The sequence below is a fragment of the Austrofundulus limnaeus genome, unplaced genomic scaffold (genome assembly GCF_001266775.1).
Source record: "Austrofundulus limnaeus strain Quisiro unplaced genomic scaffold, Austrofundulus_limnaeus-1.0 Scaffold229, whole genome shotgun sequence".
Classification (NCBI taxonomy): Eukaryota; Metazoa; Chordata; class Actinopteri; order Cyprinodontiformes; family Rivulidae; genus Austrofundulus; species Austrofundulus limnaeus.
The window spans coordinates 821101-837928 of NW_013952631.1; the positions used below are offsets into that span (position 1 = coordinate 821101).

At 37.3% G+C, this 16828-nt stretch overlaps 1 protein-coding gene across 1 annotated transcript in view; it reads right to left on the bottom strand.

The window, feature by feature from the left end:
• itgav (integrin, alpha V) overlaps positions 1–16712 on the bottom strand; it is a gene marked incomplete in the record, with an annotated part of 42094 nt that extends 25382 nt beyond the window's left edge. Inside the window, 7 exon segments of the mRNA XM_014019761.1 lie at positions 1474–1522; positions 2693–2754; positions 3565–3679; positions 4313–4401; positions 12368–12498; positions 15784–16063; positions 16148–16712. Coding sequence (XP_013875215.1) covers positions 1474–1522; positions 2693–2754; positions 3565–3679; positions 4313–4401; positions 12368–12498; positions 15784–15953 — 616 coding nt within the window.
• Between the last annotated feature and the right edge of the window lie 116 nt (positions 16713–16828).

Genomic DNA, 16828 nt, shown 5'->3' on the forward strand with positions numbered 1-16828 from the left:
CACACACACACACACACACACACACACACACACACACACACACACAGTATCTGCAGATCGTCACACCTGAACCTCACCTGGTCATTAAACTCTTAAAGAGGTGATTAATAAGACAATGAATAACATATTATCCCGGATTTACACTTCACGAGTCTCCGCTCCGCTGTGCTGCGGTGCGCAGTTCGCAGCTGTTCATTTGCAACCCAATTTATACAGCCTCCCCTCCGCTCCGCTCAGCTGCGCTCCGGTCCACAGACAGAGGGAGGGAAGGGTGTGCAGGAAGGAGATCACACGATAAATCCAGTGATAAATGTGGAAGTCAGAGCAAAAAATTATTAATTCTGTGAAAGATTAACTCCAAACACAGCTGAAAAAATTGATATAAAAGCTTTTAATTTATATGGTTGAAACTGTATCACTGTCGTCTTTTTGAAACTTCTGATTTRAAAATAAAATCCACGTTTATCATGTGTCCACACATATGCTTCATCTACATGTTGCCATCTGCTTCCCAAACAGAATAATACATTTTGACAGCATTTGTGTAGAAATATATCCATATATTTATCAATATAGCTGCAATTTCAACAAAATTATGGTGTTTTATTTTGTAAATATGGATATTGCGCTCGTTCCTCTTCCTGTTGGTGCAATGTAATCTTTAAAAATTGACTCCGGCTCCGCTTCGGTGTCCTGCAGAAATAGGATGGGATCTAATTTTGCCGGATCACCGTCCGCTCACCGCCGCCGTGCGGAGCCAGTGTAAACACTCTCATTGATTATAATGGATGCGCATTTGCTGCAGAGGTCGGACCGGAGTGGAGCGGAGCCGGAACACATGTAGTGTAAATTAGGAGTTACTCCTACTTGTTTACCTTTTATGATACACTAGGGGACAGAATTTAAAATAACACACATAAATTACAATGTACTGTAAATTTTGGGGTTTCCGCTCAATCTACGTTTGGTACAAAAGGGGGAAAAAAACAATTTTGATGGTTTATTTTCATCTATTTCAAACCGACAACATCCCTTCTAGAAACAGAAAGAGAAAAACAAAACATCCTAAAGAAAAACGTCGCAATATACTGACTACTTCATCTAATTTAAACTATAAACCTACAGACCATGGGTCAAACAAAAAATCTGATAACCACAAAAAGGCATGTCTCTTTTCTTAAGAAATTAAAAGCCTTGCATTCCTAGAAGGAATCAATATCAACCACGGCAGCTTTTCCATGCTTCAGTTTCAGACTGAAATAATCTCACGTTGAGAAATGAAAGTTGCAGCTGTTATGGTCAAATCTTTGAAGTAATATTGAGTGACCTGCGAGGTTTCCAGGTGGTCCTTCACTAAATAAAAATGCTAGTACTTCCAGGTTAGTGTAGAGGAATAAAGTCAGATGTAGCAGACTGTCCTCTGCTTCAAGGCTGTGACATGTCACATAAACACAAAATCACAGTAACACTCACCCTGCCAGTAGAAGCTGCCAGGCCCTCCCACCACCACTCTATTGTTCTTCTGAAACCACAAAAGGCAAAGAAAAATTCTGCTTATAAACTGCTTTCACTTCCCATTCTATTCATAAAAAAAATTGAATCAGGACATATATGTACTTGAAGGAATGATGACGTCCCTCACACAGGTTAAAACACACAGACTCCTGACATGAAACCAAACCTGTATTTTTGTCAAAGTCAGATCAACCTGCAATGGACTGTATTGTTTATGGAGTGGCTCCGTATAAATAGAACAGAAATAAACCTGTCAGTGGGTCAACCACCGAAAGACTTGGGACAAACTGGTGTGAACATTTTCATTGAGAAGAACCAAATCTGCTTTTTACAGAGTGTCTGTAAAAGTGTTTCATTTAAAGCAAAAACTTAGAATGGGACTCAATGATAGTAAAAGTTGGAATTTAACTGGGCTGAAACTCTGCAACTCGTCAACGAACAGCATTTCTGATTTAATCTTCAAAAGATCTGAAAATATTGGGTTTCTGTTTCCTTTTGTGTCACAGAAGCTCACAGTCTTGTCAGTCTACATTTGCAAGACAAGTGTTCTCTCAAAACAGTCAGAGATGTTGCAGGTGTCTTCAAGGCGTCTCAGAAAATGTGTGCATTTTCTTGGAATTTAATGCAAGTTTTAGTTGCTATTCTCCATCAGTTGCAGCAGTCAGGTAACACTTCCAAATGATGTTTTGATTGAGAACATGTGCAAACATTTCTCATGTAATGTCACTGTCTGACAAGGAATAAAGGATTGTTACTATAAATGTATAATTTTTAATAGATTAAAAGACTTTTTCCAAAGCATAATAGATATATAAAATGATCATTTGAGAAGTTTAGGTGTAAAAAGACTGTTTGTGTGTAAGGGCTGATGCTTTCTGCTGCCTTTAGTTTAAATGTTAGAACACAAAAGCCACAAACATACTTTAAACAAATTTTAAAAATATATTCCTGGTGACAGACGCAAAAACAATCACACTACTTCGCCACTGCTTTGGTGTTTATTTATTCATCTTTTTACTGTCAGCCTTGTTGGAGGTTAAATTTGTTTTCTGATTTCAACAAGACTGACTTTCAGTCAAATGTAAATTTGGACTGTCAGTGGACTGTTAGTCCACAGCAGTGTCTCTCCAGAAAGCTGTAAATACTGACTTTTTGAAGGTTAATGCTTCTTGACTACCTTTAGAAAGTCCACACTGAAGCCGGCCTGGCAGAACCCCTGCCCTTCTGGGGAGTTGGCATCTGGAAAGCAAAAACAAACAGTTGGGAAAAAAGAAACAGAAAACCTTGATTTAACAATATGAAAGAAAAAATAAACAATTGTTTCAGCTGTTCAGTAGAGAACAGTCATGACCTTTGAGGTATAATGTTGCATCGARGGTCTCTTTCACAAAACGGTTCTACAAAAAGACAAGCCTTTCTTTTTGCGGCCTTTGGCTGTTCAAGCTGTTCACTTCTTTCAGCACATTGATGCATTAGTGAATATGCTAAATATAAATGTGTGTTGTATATCTACCATTCATTCTGAATCTTACGACTGACTTCTTTTAGGATTGTTACAGCTCTGCCACTATGTTGCCTGGTGGCTAAGAGGTGAAACAGCAGCCAGTTGACTTTAACTTCACATAACGTCTCAGTTCTGACTTAATCCTTGTGATTTTGTATGAGGCTAATGAAGCTAATGCTTCATGCTGATTTCAGTGTGTATCCTGATGTATGCTGAATAATCCAGGTAGATAAATCTAACAAGGTTATATTTTCAATGAGCAGTTCTAAAAAACAGTCACTATCTGCATTTCCAATAGACACGGTGAGACTAAACAGATAAATTACTGACTAAAACAGTTAACTTAAACTAGAGTTTAATTAATTAATTCAAAAGTTAATGTTTCACATATCAACATGGAATACTTTAGCTTCTAACCAAACAGCAGAAATAAAGGAGAAGTGACTTTAAGCCACAGATGACAGCTACACAACAGTTTTCAGCATTATAAGATGTTTAATGTCCAACCTGCACATTAGTACAGACAAATGTGAAGAGGAACGCACTTGATCTGCAGGGTGAGTACTCCACCACTGTAGTTCCTTTCTTCAGGTAACATGTTCCCACCGGCTCACGTTCAGACATGCCGAAGGTCGCCCACTGGTACAACGGAGCACAGGCCTGAAAAACACAAACACACTCAAAATACAAGAGCCTGATGGCAAATTATTTATTTCAAGATCTCAACTATGTCGGGACTTTTATCATGTTCAAATTACAAATTTAAATGTTTTGTCTTAAATGAAACATTTGCTAAAAATCTCAAACAACCTCCTCTGGAAGATTTCAATCAGCCTTTTATGAGTGTAGAGGAAAAATGTAAATGACACAAAAACTATTTTAACACGTCTGCATGAAAGGAACGTGCACCAGAATTTATAATGCCTCTCGTAAGCAATCAGTACATATTTGTGTAAAACACATTTAGAGGAACTAATCTCTGTTACTAAAGAAAGTCAAAGCTCTGTAAGTTTTTGGTCATACACCAGTTTGTGTAATTTTTAATGTTGCACAACATATATTATTTTTCTTCACATATTATTGTATTGAATGAAGCAGTCACTCACTGTCAAACATAAATCTAGAGTAGAGATTAATAATTCCAAAGTCAATATGACAATTAGCACAAGGACAGATTTTCTTTTTCTTTACTCTCTTTAAGAAACAGCAACTGCAATAAACAGGTGACATTACAGTTGCTTATCTGAAGGTCTCACGGTCTACACTCCTCACACAGAGCACAGGATTTCTTACCAGGATGTGTTCCCCATTGGACCGCACCGAGGCACCAAACCACTGTTTAGACTTAAACTCCATCTGAGCCCCATTTTTTGTCCGATCACCTGAAAAACCATAGTTAAATTTCAGTGACAGAAGAAAAACTGAGCTTTCAAAATAATACAAGGCACAAGTGTATTTGTGCATATTTGTGTATAAATAATTTGTGTGTTTGTGTAATATCTGTAAATATCGATTATCGGCCACAACAGCAATAATTATTTTGTAGGGATGTCCTGATCCAGATTTTTTGGCTCCCGATACAATCCGATTTTTTTAATAATTAGTCTTTCTGATACCGATCCGATTCCGATCCGATAGCTTCATTTCTTTATTTCTTTCCAAGTGACAAGGTTGGTAGTATCAAACCGAGCACTACTGTTCCCACCAAGAGAAACACCCAGTTTGAAAATTTTGCGAGGTGCAGTTTCAGCATCGTTTTCCATTGAAAAGTGTTCCCACACTGTGGACATGGTTGCATACTTGTGTGTGTCTTGACTTCTTAATGGCAGTTGTAAAGCATGATGATGCTGAAAACTGTTGCAAAAACTGGATCGGCCCGATCACATGACTAAATCCGATTCTAGCCAATTTTCAAAAAATGGCCATATCTGCCACCGATACCGGTACTGAGTATCTGATCGGGACATCCACATAATTATATTGGATTATAATTATCAATTATTATAATACAATTATCAACTGAAATTTTCATATCGGTGCATCCCTAGAAATAATCAACAAAAGACATTTTAGGTTTAGGATATTTCAGCCAAAATGTGCCTCTTAACATTGAAACTGTAAAGAGGCAAAAACTGACAGTGTTTGTACAGAACTACCGTCTGTTCAATGTTTTCCTGATCTGTTGCTGAATGATAAACAACATAAATACCACTACTCGTATTTAATCAGCATTCCAGATAAAATCAAACAGGAAATGCTGATTATATTTTCCTTGACATCTCYTTTTAGTATGCTTATTGTTACTACAGTTCATCACTACAATACTCAGGCTATTTCAAGTGTTTTACACATCAGCTGTACGTTGGAGCTGTGGCATTAAAATAAAAAAATCCAGAAAATGAGAATGTTTCAAAAAGCTCTGAAGCATCCAATTTTAAAAAGCTTGGTGCTTTTACTGTGCTGTTTTATTGTTTATATTTTACTTTACTTGCAACAAAACAAAACTATTTGAAGTTTAGGATTTTGGCCAGTATACCAAAAAACTTCAGCACAACACGTGCTTTTCTCAAGCACTATCATGTCCATCCATCCATTATCTATACCTGCTTCTTCCTTTCACAATCATGTCTCCAGTTAAAAAGAAACTCTCTTGAGCAGGAGAATCCAAAGTTTTGTTTCTGGCATTYTACATTTTGAACCCAGCATTAGTAGAAAGCATCAGCTGTAAACCATCCTGTAGCCTGAAGACTATGGCGGCACGGAGTTCAAGGGCTACATGAGTCTAAACACCACTTAGCTCAGAGTCATTTGGGTAAATACAAAGATGAATCCCACACAAATCTGACATGTCAAATGTAAACTGACAGGCACAAAAGTCTTCAGTCTTTTTGACAAAACAAAGGCAGGGGATTCTGATGATATTAGTCCATGAAATGGATGTTATTAGGAGTTATCAATACCATACAATGGCTTCAGAGTGTCCCTACTGTGCCTTCTATACTTCAGAGTGTCCCGACAGTGCCCCCTAGTGGGTTAATATATCAATGACATTGATATCCGATTTCTATAAAATATGGCATAAATTAAAGCTGAGAAAATTGCCTATGTTGTGATATGTAAAAAATATGTACATTTGCTCAAGAGATAAATCTATAAGCAGTCTGGGAACTTTTCATTATAGGTTTTTGCTAACGTATTTACAGTAGAAGCCTCTTTCCGTCACATAAAGACAAATTTGCTGTTCCAACAAATTACTGTATTTTTTATTAATATTGTTATTATGTTAGGATAACATTGTGAGAGGTAAATATAATGGACAACAGTAAAATTATCTTTACTACTACTAGGCTGAACTGTGTAGATATTACTGGTACTGATGTTCTGTCCAGTCAACATATGGTATATCCTGTAGTTTGTGATTATACAGTATATCAGAGTAAAAAAACTCTGTAACGTTTTTCCTCCACCATACATTTTCATAAGCTAAGCGGTGGAGGGGCCAACCACTTTTTTTTATGACCAGCTGGAGGAATTTGTCTTTAGTGACTTCAGCGCCAATGAAGAACCAGGAAACAAATGCAAAATTAGAATTATATATATAAGTTAAGTAGGTTATCATGTTTGTTTGTTTGCTCAACCATACAGCAGTAACCTTGACGACTGGCGCCTGGCAAATCTTTAACTTTCCTTTCTCTGACTCATCTTTACGCCTGAGGGCGGGAACCAAAGTTGTCCGCTCTTATACTAACCCGGACAGCTTTGAGTAGTACACTCTGACTTCCTTTTTTTTTGTCACTTCAGTAGAAAACGAAAACAAATATTATTAGTTTATTTATTTCTTCATCATCAGTGACTTTTTTTAAGCGAAGAGAAAATAGAGAAAGAGAGAAAAACAAAGAGAGAAGTAATTAGAAAGATTGAATTAGAGATTAGAAGTATATTAAATATACACTAAGAAAATACAGGACCACACACCCAACATCTGTCCGCTCACCTGAAAAATAAATGGATAAATACATGGATGGCATATATAAATATATGCACATACCCATACATATATAAAGATATACATACATACATGCCTACATTTATAAATACTGTAAATATATACACACAGACATACACTCACCGGCCACTTTATTAGGTACACCACGCTAGTAACGGGTTGGACCCCCTTTTGCCTTCAGAACTGTTTCAACTATTTCAACCCTAGAAGTGAAGTACAGAGCCGAGCYAAATGGCTGTAAATGAGAACTTGAAGGCTTTGTCAGACAATTTTAATTTCATTTGGAAGCCTTGTCAACACAGAATGGCTTCATTCCCTTCCTCCACTGCCATTGCTAAATTAGCAGACACTACACAGTTCAAGTTGTCGTTCAAAACCCTTCCTTTTGTTTGCTGATTGGCTCAGATAAAATTCTACCGAAGAAATCCTTGTCTATGGGAGAAATCCCAGAAGAAGCAGTGAATTGAGTAGAATTGAGTGAAACTGCATAGGGAACTGCATAGGAAGGAAAGGGCCAGGCTAATGAAATGCTACAGTTTAAGTGAAAAAGGGCATTGTGCAAACAAGGCCTTAAAATATTTTAACACTAACATTGCCCAACATGCTAACCAGTCTGTTCTGATGGGTCGGAATATTAAAATGTGCACCAGCTGTACTGCTGTACATCTAAAGAAGAACTAAGTCTGCAGAATATATGGTGACCATAGTAAACACCACTTCTTAAAGCAAACCCATCAAACAGATGTAGCAGTTTGACCAGTTTACTTATGTCAGATATGAATATAATTTTGCAGGCTTGAACTGACATTTTTTAAATGTCTGTAGCTATCCTGGCACTTTAGGACTGTTGTCTTTTCCGAGGTGATACTCTTTATAAAACATCTGTGAACTTCTGCTTACATAGATTTTTGGTCATGTGATTGTGTGGAATATAAAAGTAATATTTCACTTTGAMGAAAACAACCCATTAACAATGAATAAGAAGCGTAAGAAATATTTTAGATATGCACCCAAAATGTTATCCTCAGACGATGCTTTAAGTAAAATAAAAACAAATGTCACTAGTATAAATCATTTGGGAATACCCAAAAAAATGCAGCTTAATATAACTCACTACACAGACAAAATATATTACAATTCATTAATAATGCTTCACATATATCTGTTTGCAGGAGAAATTTGTGTTTCTTTTCTATCATACTTCCTGCAATATGCTGCCCAAGATAACAGGGGGAAAAAAACCCTCAAAGTTATAGGAATAGACGTCCCATGACTATTCAAGCCACACATCAAAATCTAACAGGAACAAAAGCGCATGGAGCCTGATGCTGAGCTGGTCAGAATGGAAAAGTCTAACAGTGAGTCAGAGTTGTACCACACTCACAAACAGCCCAAAGAGCACAAACAGAAGATTTCCAGTTAATTCAGTCATTCCAGTGAAGCTTTGGCAGCAATCATACAGGTCAAGCCAACAATAAAGGCCTCTATTGTAGAGACAAACACACACACACAATGTAACTGGGGCACCCACTAACAGCATTACAGTCAGAGGGAGAAACATCAATGAGCATGTCTGGTTCTGCCAGAGCTTACAGGCTCCCAGTGTTGGTAACACAGTATTGCTCAAAGGCACTTGAGCAAGGCAGATACTTGCTGATCCATTTCTCTGCAACTTAAAGCTGCAAGCTGGGATATAAACATCCTGTACAAACAGTCTGCTGCAGAACCTACACTTAATGAGGCTGTGTTGGACAAATTTACCTTTTATGGTCACAACATGCCTGGAACAGAATGCTGCATGAAGCTACTGCTCCACAGGTGTTGTAACAAGTCTTACAAAAGACCATAGATCTGTTCAGTTATAATACAGGCTAATGTAAGATTGGTAAAGATTTACAAAGTGTTTCTCAATTGATACAAACTACTACATGTCTGATTAAAAGTTTAATATAAGAAATACAGTACAATTATACAGCATGTATGACATATTCTTCTAGATTTGTATGTTGTATGTTATCAAGTACAGCATTTTTAGGAAATGTGACTTCACAGATAGTTTTACTTCTTACATTTGCTTCAAATCCAGCTCAGGAAGGAATACTTGATAAGGATTCCTTCTTTAGGGTACAACTTCATGAAGTGTTGTAAATGAACTGTCTCAAGTAGGTAGTAAAACTCTGCACTGCGGGTAGGAATGCAAGTTAAGTAACAGCCAGCACATTGTGGTAGATGAGTGAAAATCTCGTTTTCTACATTAAACACGGACTCGGAACTTGGGTTTAACTCTCAGTACATCATGTTTCATCACGTTTCAGGGCAATGGTCATCAGCTGGCAGATAGTAGGCCATCTAAAGCTCTCATAAGGTCATTTGACTCAGTTTCTAAAGTTTCAAGATATTAATAAATCAAGAATAATTCAATGCAGTAACCCTTACAATACATGATCAGGCCTAACTTTAAGAAAGTTAAACTAAATACAGCAAGAAAACGTGAGTCTAATGCTGCGTGAAGATGAGAGAAATTCAAATTTAGGTCCAGAATCAGTTATTTTTATTATCCATCTTGGCAGTAATAATAAATAAAACAATACCTAACTCAACTTTATTTGAGTTGCACATTTAAAAGCAACTATTGTTGGCCAAAGTACTTCAAATAATACAAATAATAAAAAGACAAAACAAAATGCAAAACCATAAGAACAATAAAAGCAAAAGTCAATATGCTATCTATTTATAGCAGCAGAAACTTAATTACATAAAAATACACCGGTCATTAACATCAGACAGATAAGCAGCCTATGAACTGCTTTAAAAATATAAAAATTTGTAATTGCAGGCTATTAAATTTATTCGTTTTTAAATAAGAGCAAGACACAGAAGTAGTAGTGGAAAAAAAGAGGAGTTTGTTGACTTTAGCAAAACAAAAAGTAAAATGTGTTTTGACTTCAAAGGTCCTTAAATGTCAAATAAACGCATTATCATATTAGACAAAAAACTGATTTTCCTCTATAAAGATTAGTTGCACAGGTCAGAGAAGAAAGCAAAAAAATTCTCCTTTTCTCTTTTGTAAATATGTAGTATAAGTGAGGCATTTACATTTCTGAAACATATGTGTAATTTTTTTTTTTACACCAGCTGAAAAGGTCCCAGCACATAGAATGTTGAGTCTGTTTGTGTATCTGAAGGGGGGCAGGGCGACACTGCTTAAGTGTGTTTGTTGTTGTCTGCTTTAMTTTGCTGTGGTCTCCCACAGAATACCAACCAGACTCTGCTCAACAGTGTGCTGTCACACTAACACACACATCTCAGAGTACTTCCCTGTTTATCAGTTTTTTGTGCCATCTCTCCAACAGCTCCCGCAGAAACTGAGACAAGTTCAATATGTAGTTCACAAAACTCAAAGACTGTCAGATTCCAAGACACAGGAAACTGATGTTTATCTTCCAAATGAGAGTTTCCATGAACTACATTTTGTTAGAAATGTTTTTAGTAATAGAAACAAAGGCTTGAATTGTAAGAAATAAAGAATGCTATTAATGAGCTGGCAGTGTAGATGGCTATAATATATTTTTTTTAATGAGCTCCATGTTCAATTTATATCTTATCTGTCCTGCCTCACATCTATTCATACTTTGTTTCAACAACTGCAGTGATATCATGATGGGGCCTGTTTCTCTTCTTCTGTGCTGGCTGATAATAGGAAAGTGTTGTTGATTAATTCCCTGAATTTTTTGTACTCAAGTTTGTAGAAAATGTGTGCTCTTGCAAAGGAAATTATCTGGCTTAGCCAAAGATTTATGAAGTTCGGTAAAAAAAAGTAAACTGCCTACATTTGGACCAATGATATAAGCTGTGAATCAGTGTTGGTTGAGACAGAAACAATTTTCCTCACACAAGCCCCATACGTCAGTTTTATGACTGTTAAAGTTGGGATCTCACTATTGGTTGTGAAACAAGTTAAGGGTCTTTAGAATGAAATCAAATAAAATGTAGAGATGATTGCTAACAGCTTATTTTTGTCATAAACGTTACAAGGAAAAAAACATTGGTTCATCATCYTCTAATCATCTTAAAATATGATGATCTGCACTTCTTTTTCCAGTTGCTTTTGTTTGGAGATAGACCATCATTTACTTAACCACTCATTTTTTTGGCTAACTCTAGATTTTTTGATCTCCACACTTCAGCTAATAATCGTTAATTATTTACTTATAAATAATTGACAATGCCACATCATTTGCATAAAGCAGAGARGAGATCCTGTGGTTTTTAAACCAGACATCACCCTCCTCTCCACAACTGCCCTTTGAMTTCCAGTCCATAAACATTACAGACAAGGTCAGAGACAAAGAACAGCCCTGGCAGAGTCCAACCTGCACCTAGAAATGCGGTTTCAACTTTGCAGGAACTTGATGTGCAAATTATGCTAAATATGTTCTTTATTCACCAGCTATGATCAGGTTGTTTACCTACYGTTTGACTTATCTTCTCTGAAGATAACGCCATTAGAGAACAGAAAGTGACCTATCACAATAAAACATTATCTAGACCTGCATAAGTTATTTTGACGGTTGTAAAGAGCTGCAGATTTTATTCAAACCTCATTTCTGCTATATGATGCCAGAAAATAAAATAAAATTGCTACCAAAAATTGTACAAAATTGAATATGTATGGTCATTTACAKTACTACAATGCAGTGCATCTTCAAAGTTAAATAACCAATAACTTCCATAATTACCAGCGCTGCAAAGAAAAATTTCAAATACTGGATGAACTAAAAACAATTGAAGAGAAAACATCTGCCTACTCATTCCATTTCTTCACTAACACATTTTTGAATGTGTCCTGACATGAAACAACAGCAGCATTATGAGCTGAACTCTCGTCATCATAAAAATATCACTGTTTAAGTGACTGTCAGTTTGATTTTCTCAGGSCAGGGTTTTTATTTAAGAACAATAGTTAAAATCTCAAAATCAATGGGCAACATAAACAAATGTAATATTAGTCTCATGTTGGATTCTCATTTAAAATTYGAAAAAAACTGTGTTAAGACAAATGAAATGGTTTTGTGTGTAGCTTTTTCTGGGAGAGATTTCACAKAGCCAAATGACGCAGCATGAAATAAAGTGCTGCAGATTGTGAATCATTGTGACAGATATCACCATCACTGTTTACTGCTTCATCCCCTGCTGCTGTATTTGCAAACAACAATTCCTGCTGCAGCGGAGCGAGAGTTAATGGGTCAACTCGAGAAAACAGCTGAAGGATACAAAAGCTGGTTAACAGCAGAAGAACTAAAAAAGTCTGAATATGGAGGTGAAGTGGAAGTTTCTAGTACCTGAGTCGTCAAACAGCAGCTGCTGGCAGCTTGAGGAGCTACTCCAGGGGCAGCTGAACACAGCTCCTCTCTCCACCACACCGCTGGAGGATGACGTGTTGGCTCGAGGCGCACCGATCAGAATGTCTGAGCTGAGGAGAAGGAAACATGTCATCAACGCACTGCAGACGTTAAGAGCATCGACTCAACAATACAGACATAAATGATAAGTTCAGGGAGACGTCACATTAAGTGTTTAGTCGAAAGTGTTTACATGTCGCGAGACACAATAAACAGAAATAAACATTTTCCACTGTAAGAAACACAACTTAAATTTGAAAAAGGGTAAAAACATGGAGATTCCTTATGGGCACAGACACACAGGAGGTTAAACTCAGATTCACACTGGTCCTCAGTGTGTGAGTTCTTGTTGAAATGCAGCTTTAGTAAAATGTCCTTTTTTTTGGTGATGTCCCTGAAATCACTACTTATGATGCTAAACTTCATATTAAGGCAGACTCTGAACTCAGCAGTATAAAAACTAAACATACTTTTAAATGAATTGAAAGAGACAGTAAATTACATTTTTGAATATTGCACCGAAAAGTAAATTCCCAATCATTTAAGCTCCAAAATAATGAAGAATAAACATGGTGATTTAAGAACAATAGTTAAAATCTCAAAATCAATGGGCAACATAAACAAATGTAATATTAGTCTCATGTTGGATTCTCATTTAAAATTAGAAAAATAATTTAATGTAACGTTTTAATTAATGGCCCTTCTCCAAACCTTCAATCAAAAACAGCTTGGGGGGGGGTATAAAACAGGGCTCAGATACCTGCAGGGATGTAAAAACTGTTTTCATCTGTTTCTATAACAAAAAGCCTTTGTTTACAGAAGTTTGGTTTACTTGCACATTTATTTTGAGGCAACCAATCAGAATACAATGCACACAGGAAAAAAAACACTGTTTTGTTTTTAGGCCATTGATTCATTGGGACAGACACAGTATTTTGATTGATGTGGCTGTTTAGAAGSCTGTCAGGAAGAGCAAACAACAAAAGCAAACCAGACAATTAATACTGATGCTAGAGACCTATCTGTGACAGGCACTGCAAATTAGCCCAGGTGACAAACGTTACAGAGTTGAGCATCTGTTAACACTTGTGCCCACATCAACAAACAATAAATAAAACTTAACAAACCACACAACCATTTTGAAATTCAAGTAGAAATAAACACATTTCATTCAGATTTCCCCCACAAGTTCCCCATTTTGATGTTAACAGGAAGTTTGAAGCTTAAACTATCCAGACAACTTACTTCCATCTTTTTATTCCACATCATAAAATCAGCTGAATTAGCTATTTTCAACACTTCGCCAAAATCTTAAAAAAAAAAACGTTTTCTGACATTTCTTCTGCGAAGGTTAAAATAAACACTATTTTCACCAGAAAGCCAAACTCCTAAGCATCACATGGAGCGCACTGTGATGTGAAATACAAAAAGAAGAGTCTACTTTCTTTTAAAAGATACAACTTAATAAACAATGATCATTATCCACGAGGGGCAACCCCCCACCCTCCATCGGAAGCCCTCCCCCCATGAAGGTCATGCCATGTAATAACAACAACAACAACAACAACAACAACAACAACAACAACAGGGTAATAAGTCTCTATGTGTTTACATTTCCAAATGACTCTGTCCACATTATGATGAAGTTTGTTTTAAAGATTTTAAGTTAAAGACATTRMTGGTGCTAAAATGATAAGAACAGTAAAAACTGAYTGATTGGTAACAATCCAGACACTAGCCAGACCTTGTACCGTCAGCTCTGACAGTACATATACATCGGACAAGACATACCACTTTCCACTACTGTCACCAACCTTGGTGTCCATTTTGACCCTCATCTTTCCTTTGACACACGTGAAACATCTGTGCAAAACCTCCTTTTTTCATCTAAAAAACATTCCCAGTCTCATCCCATTACTCTCTCAACTGGACGCTGAAAAACTTGCACATACATTTATATCTTCAAGACTGGACTATTGCAATTCCATTCTCTTTGGTATTTCAAATAAAAATCTTCAAAAACTCCAGTACATCCAAAATAGCACAGCACGTCTTCTGACAAAAACCAAAAAAACATGACCATATCACACCTTGTTCTGCATTCTCTTCACTGGCATCCGGTCCCTGCCAGAATCCAYTACAAGATTGGTCTTCTGACACACCAGTGCTTACATGGCAACGCACCCCCTTTACCTTAAAGAACTGCTCCTTCCACACAATAAAACTCGTTCTCTCCGTTCTGGTAACACCTGCCCTCTCCAAATCCCCAGAACAAAACTCAGCACCATGGGGGACCGAGCTTTCTGCACTATTGCTCGTCTGTGGAATTCACTCCCAGATCATATTAAGGGAACCACAGACTGTTGGATCTTTCAAAAAAGGACTAAAAACCTACCTGTTTTGCACCTTCTATGGCCATGTTTGAATTTTTTTTTTTGTAGCACTTTGGGATTCCTGGATGTAAAGTGCCCTATAAATCAAATGTATTGTTATTATTATTATTATTATTATTATTAAGCTCTGCCAGATAAAAAGTTTTAAGAGGTAGAAGGGTAATTTCTGTTTCAAATTTACCAACCACACATCACCCACATGTCTACTTCCTGCAATGGTTGRGATTAATTCCTACTTGTGCCACTTGATGTTAAGTTAGATTCTTGTAGGGTCCAACAGAAGGCATGCTCTACTTCAAAAACTTGAGTACATTACATGGTTCTCACTTTGTCTTGTCTTTAGTGCATCCTTATGATTTAGGGTTAAGCTCTGGTTAGGGTCACAGGAAAAAGGTTAAGGTTTCAGGATCACAGTGGTGTCATGGAGCCCCTAAAACCAGCTGATTCAAACAGAACTGACAGGTCATTTTAAAACAAGTGTTGTAATATAATCCTTAAGTATTTTAACACAACTACTTCTCCTTTAACTGCTGGAACTGAAGTTCAATAATGATTGCTAAGACTTGGAAGAAAATAATATTATGAGGCATCTTGTTATTGTCAACTCCCAACTCCTCTGGGCGGAACTAACTACTCACTTGTTTATAAATAGTTAGTAATCTAGTGCAATTTTCCCTAACATGTGGGTTATGTCTCTTGGACTCAGATGTTAGATGGAAAGAAAAGAAAAAKAATTAACACATTTAACAGCCTAACACTGTGAAGCAATAAAACGAGAATCATAATTTAAGCAAACTTCATTAAAGTTACAAACGCAGTAAGTGCCTTACTCCAAAGGTATCTAAATGTTTGTGTAAAAGAAATACAAATGCTTCACCTCATCTCAGATGGGTTTAAAGGGAGTAAAAATGGATGTTTTCTGAGATAGGTGTCATCTCTGTGATAAAAAAAAAAATATCTTACTTTAGGTTGTTGGAGGATTTGAAGAAGTCCACTGAGAAGCCGAAGTAGCTCCGCTCGGGTCCGGAGTAGACGAAGGGTTTGTCCACATCCAGGTTGAAGGAGCCGCAGCGGTGGAAGCCCAAACACAACAGGACCAGCAGCCGGAAAGCCGGCCGTCCTGCTCCTGCCATGACTGCTGCTGGAGAGACCCGCACCGAGGAGGAAGATGCTCACGGTCACCGAGTGAACCACGTCCTCTGGATCGAACCCACCAACTGTGTGACAAACCTCAGCAGCTCTCCTTTACGGCCGATAAACACAAGTCATGTAGGCGTTAAATTAAACACATCTAGMGGGTTTCTACTGAAGCCACCGAGGGTTATACCAAGGCAGTAGCAATGACTCGATCCGGTTCTCTCCGGCGCTCCGTCAGCCTGTTTAAACCGATAAAAAGAGACAAAATCCCAACAGAAACKCCGGAGACAGGCCGCTGTTGGACGAGTGTGGAAGTGTTGGAGTGTGTCAGGGGAGGCGGCTTCACGTCCCCACAAGCTACAGTCAGGCTAATTTCCAACCAAACCAAAGTTAAAGCACATCCGTCTACGCCATTTCAAAACAAAAGCATTGATCTCCGGCGTCGTCACATGGCGGCCATCTTGGTACAGCTAGCAACACTGGCTGTAGCTGTGGGAACAGTATTGAGGTGAGTGATTTACACAAACAAATATACGCTTTACTCGCTGAAAWCTTGATGGATTTACAAACAGTTTGGTTTGTCACAAAGGTTATTAACGTGGCTATGATTTGGGCTAGTTAGACATGTTGAGGGTGCAGCTTTTATTGAAAAAAACGATTAATTGTATTGCATAGTTCACAGCTAGCTTCTTGTAAATGTTATTGTTATCAAGGCTGGTCAAGATTTTAAACTCTTAATAAGCTAAGTTATCCTGACACCCGTAATGATTTAATGACAATGTAATCTTTTACAAGAACTGCAGCTACTACAGCAGTTTTAACAGCGATACCGCGATCGCAGATGTGTTTTATATTTCAGACTGACAAATAA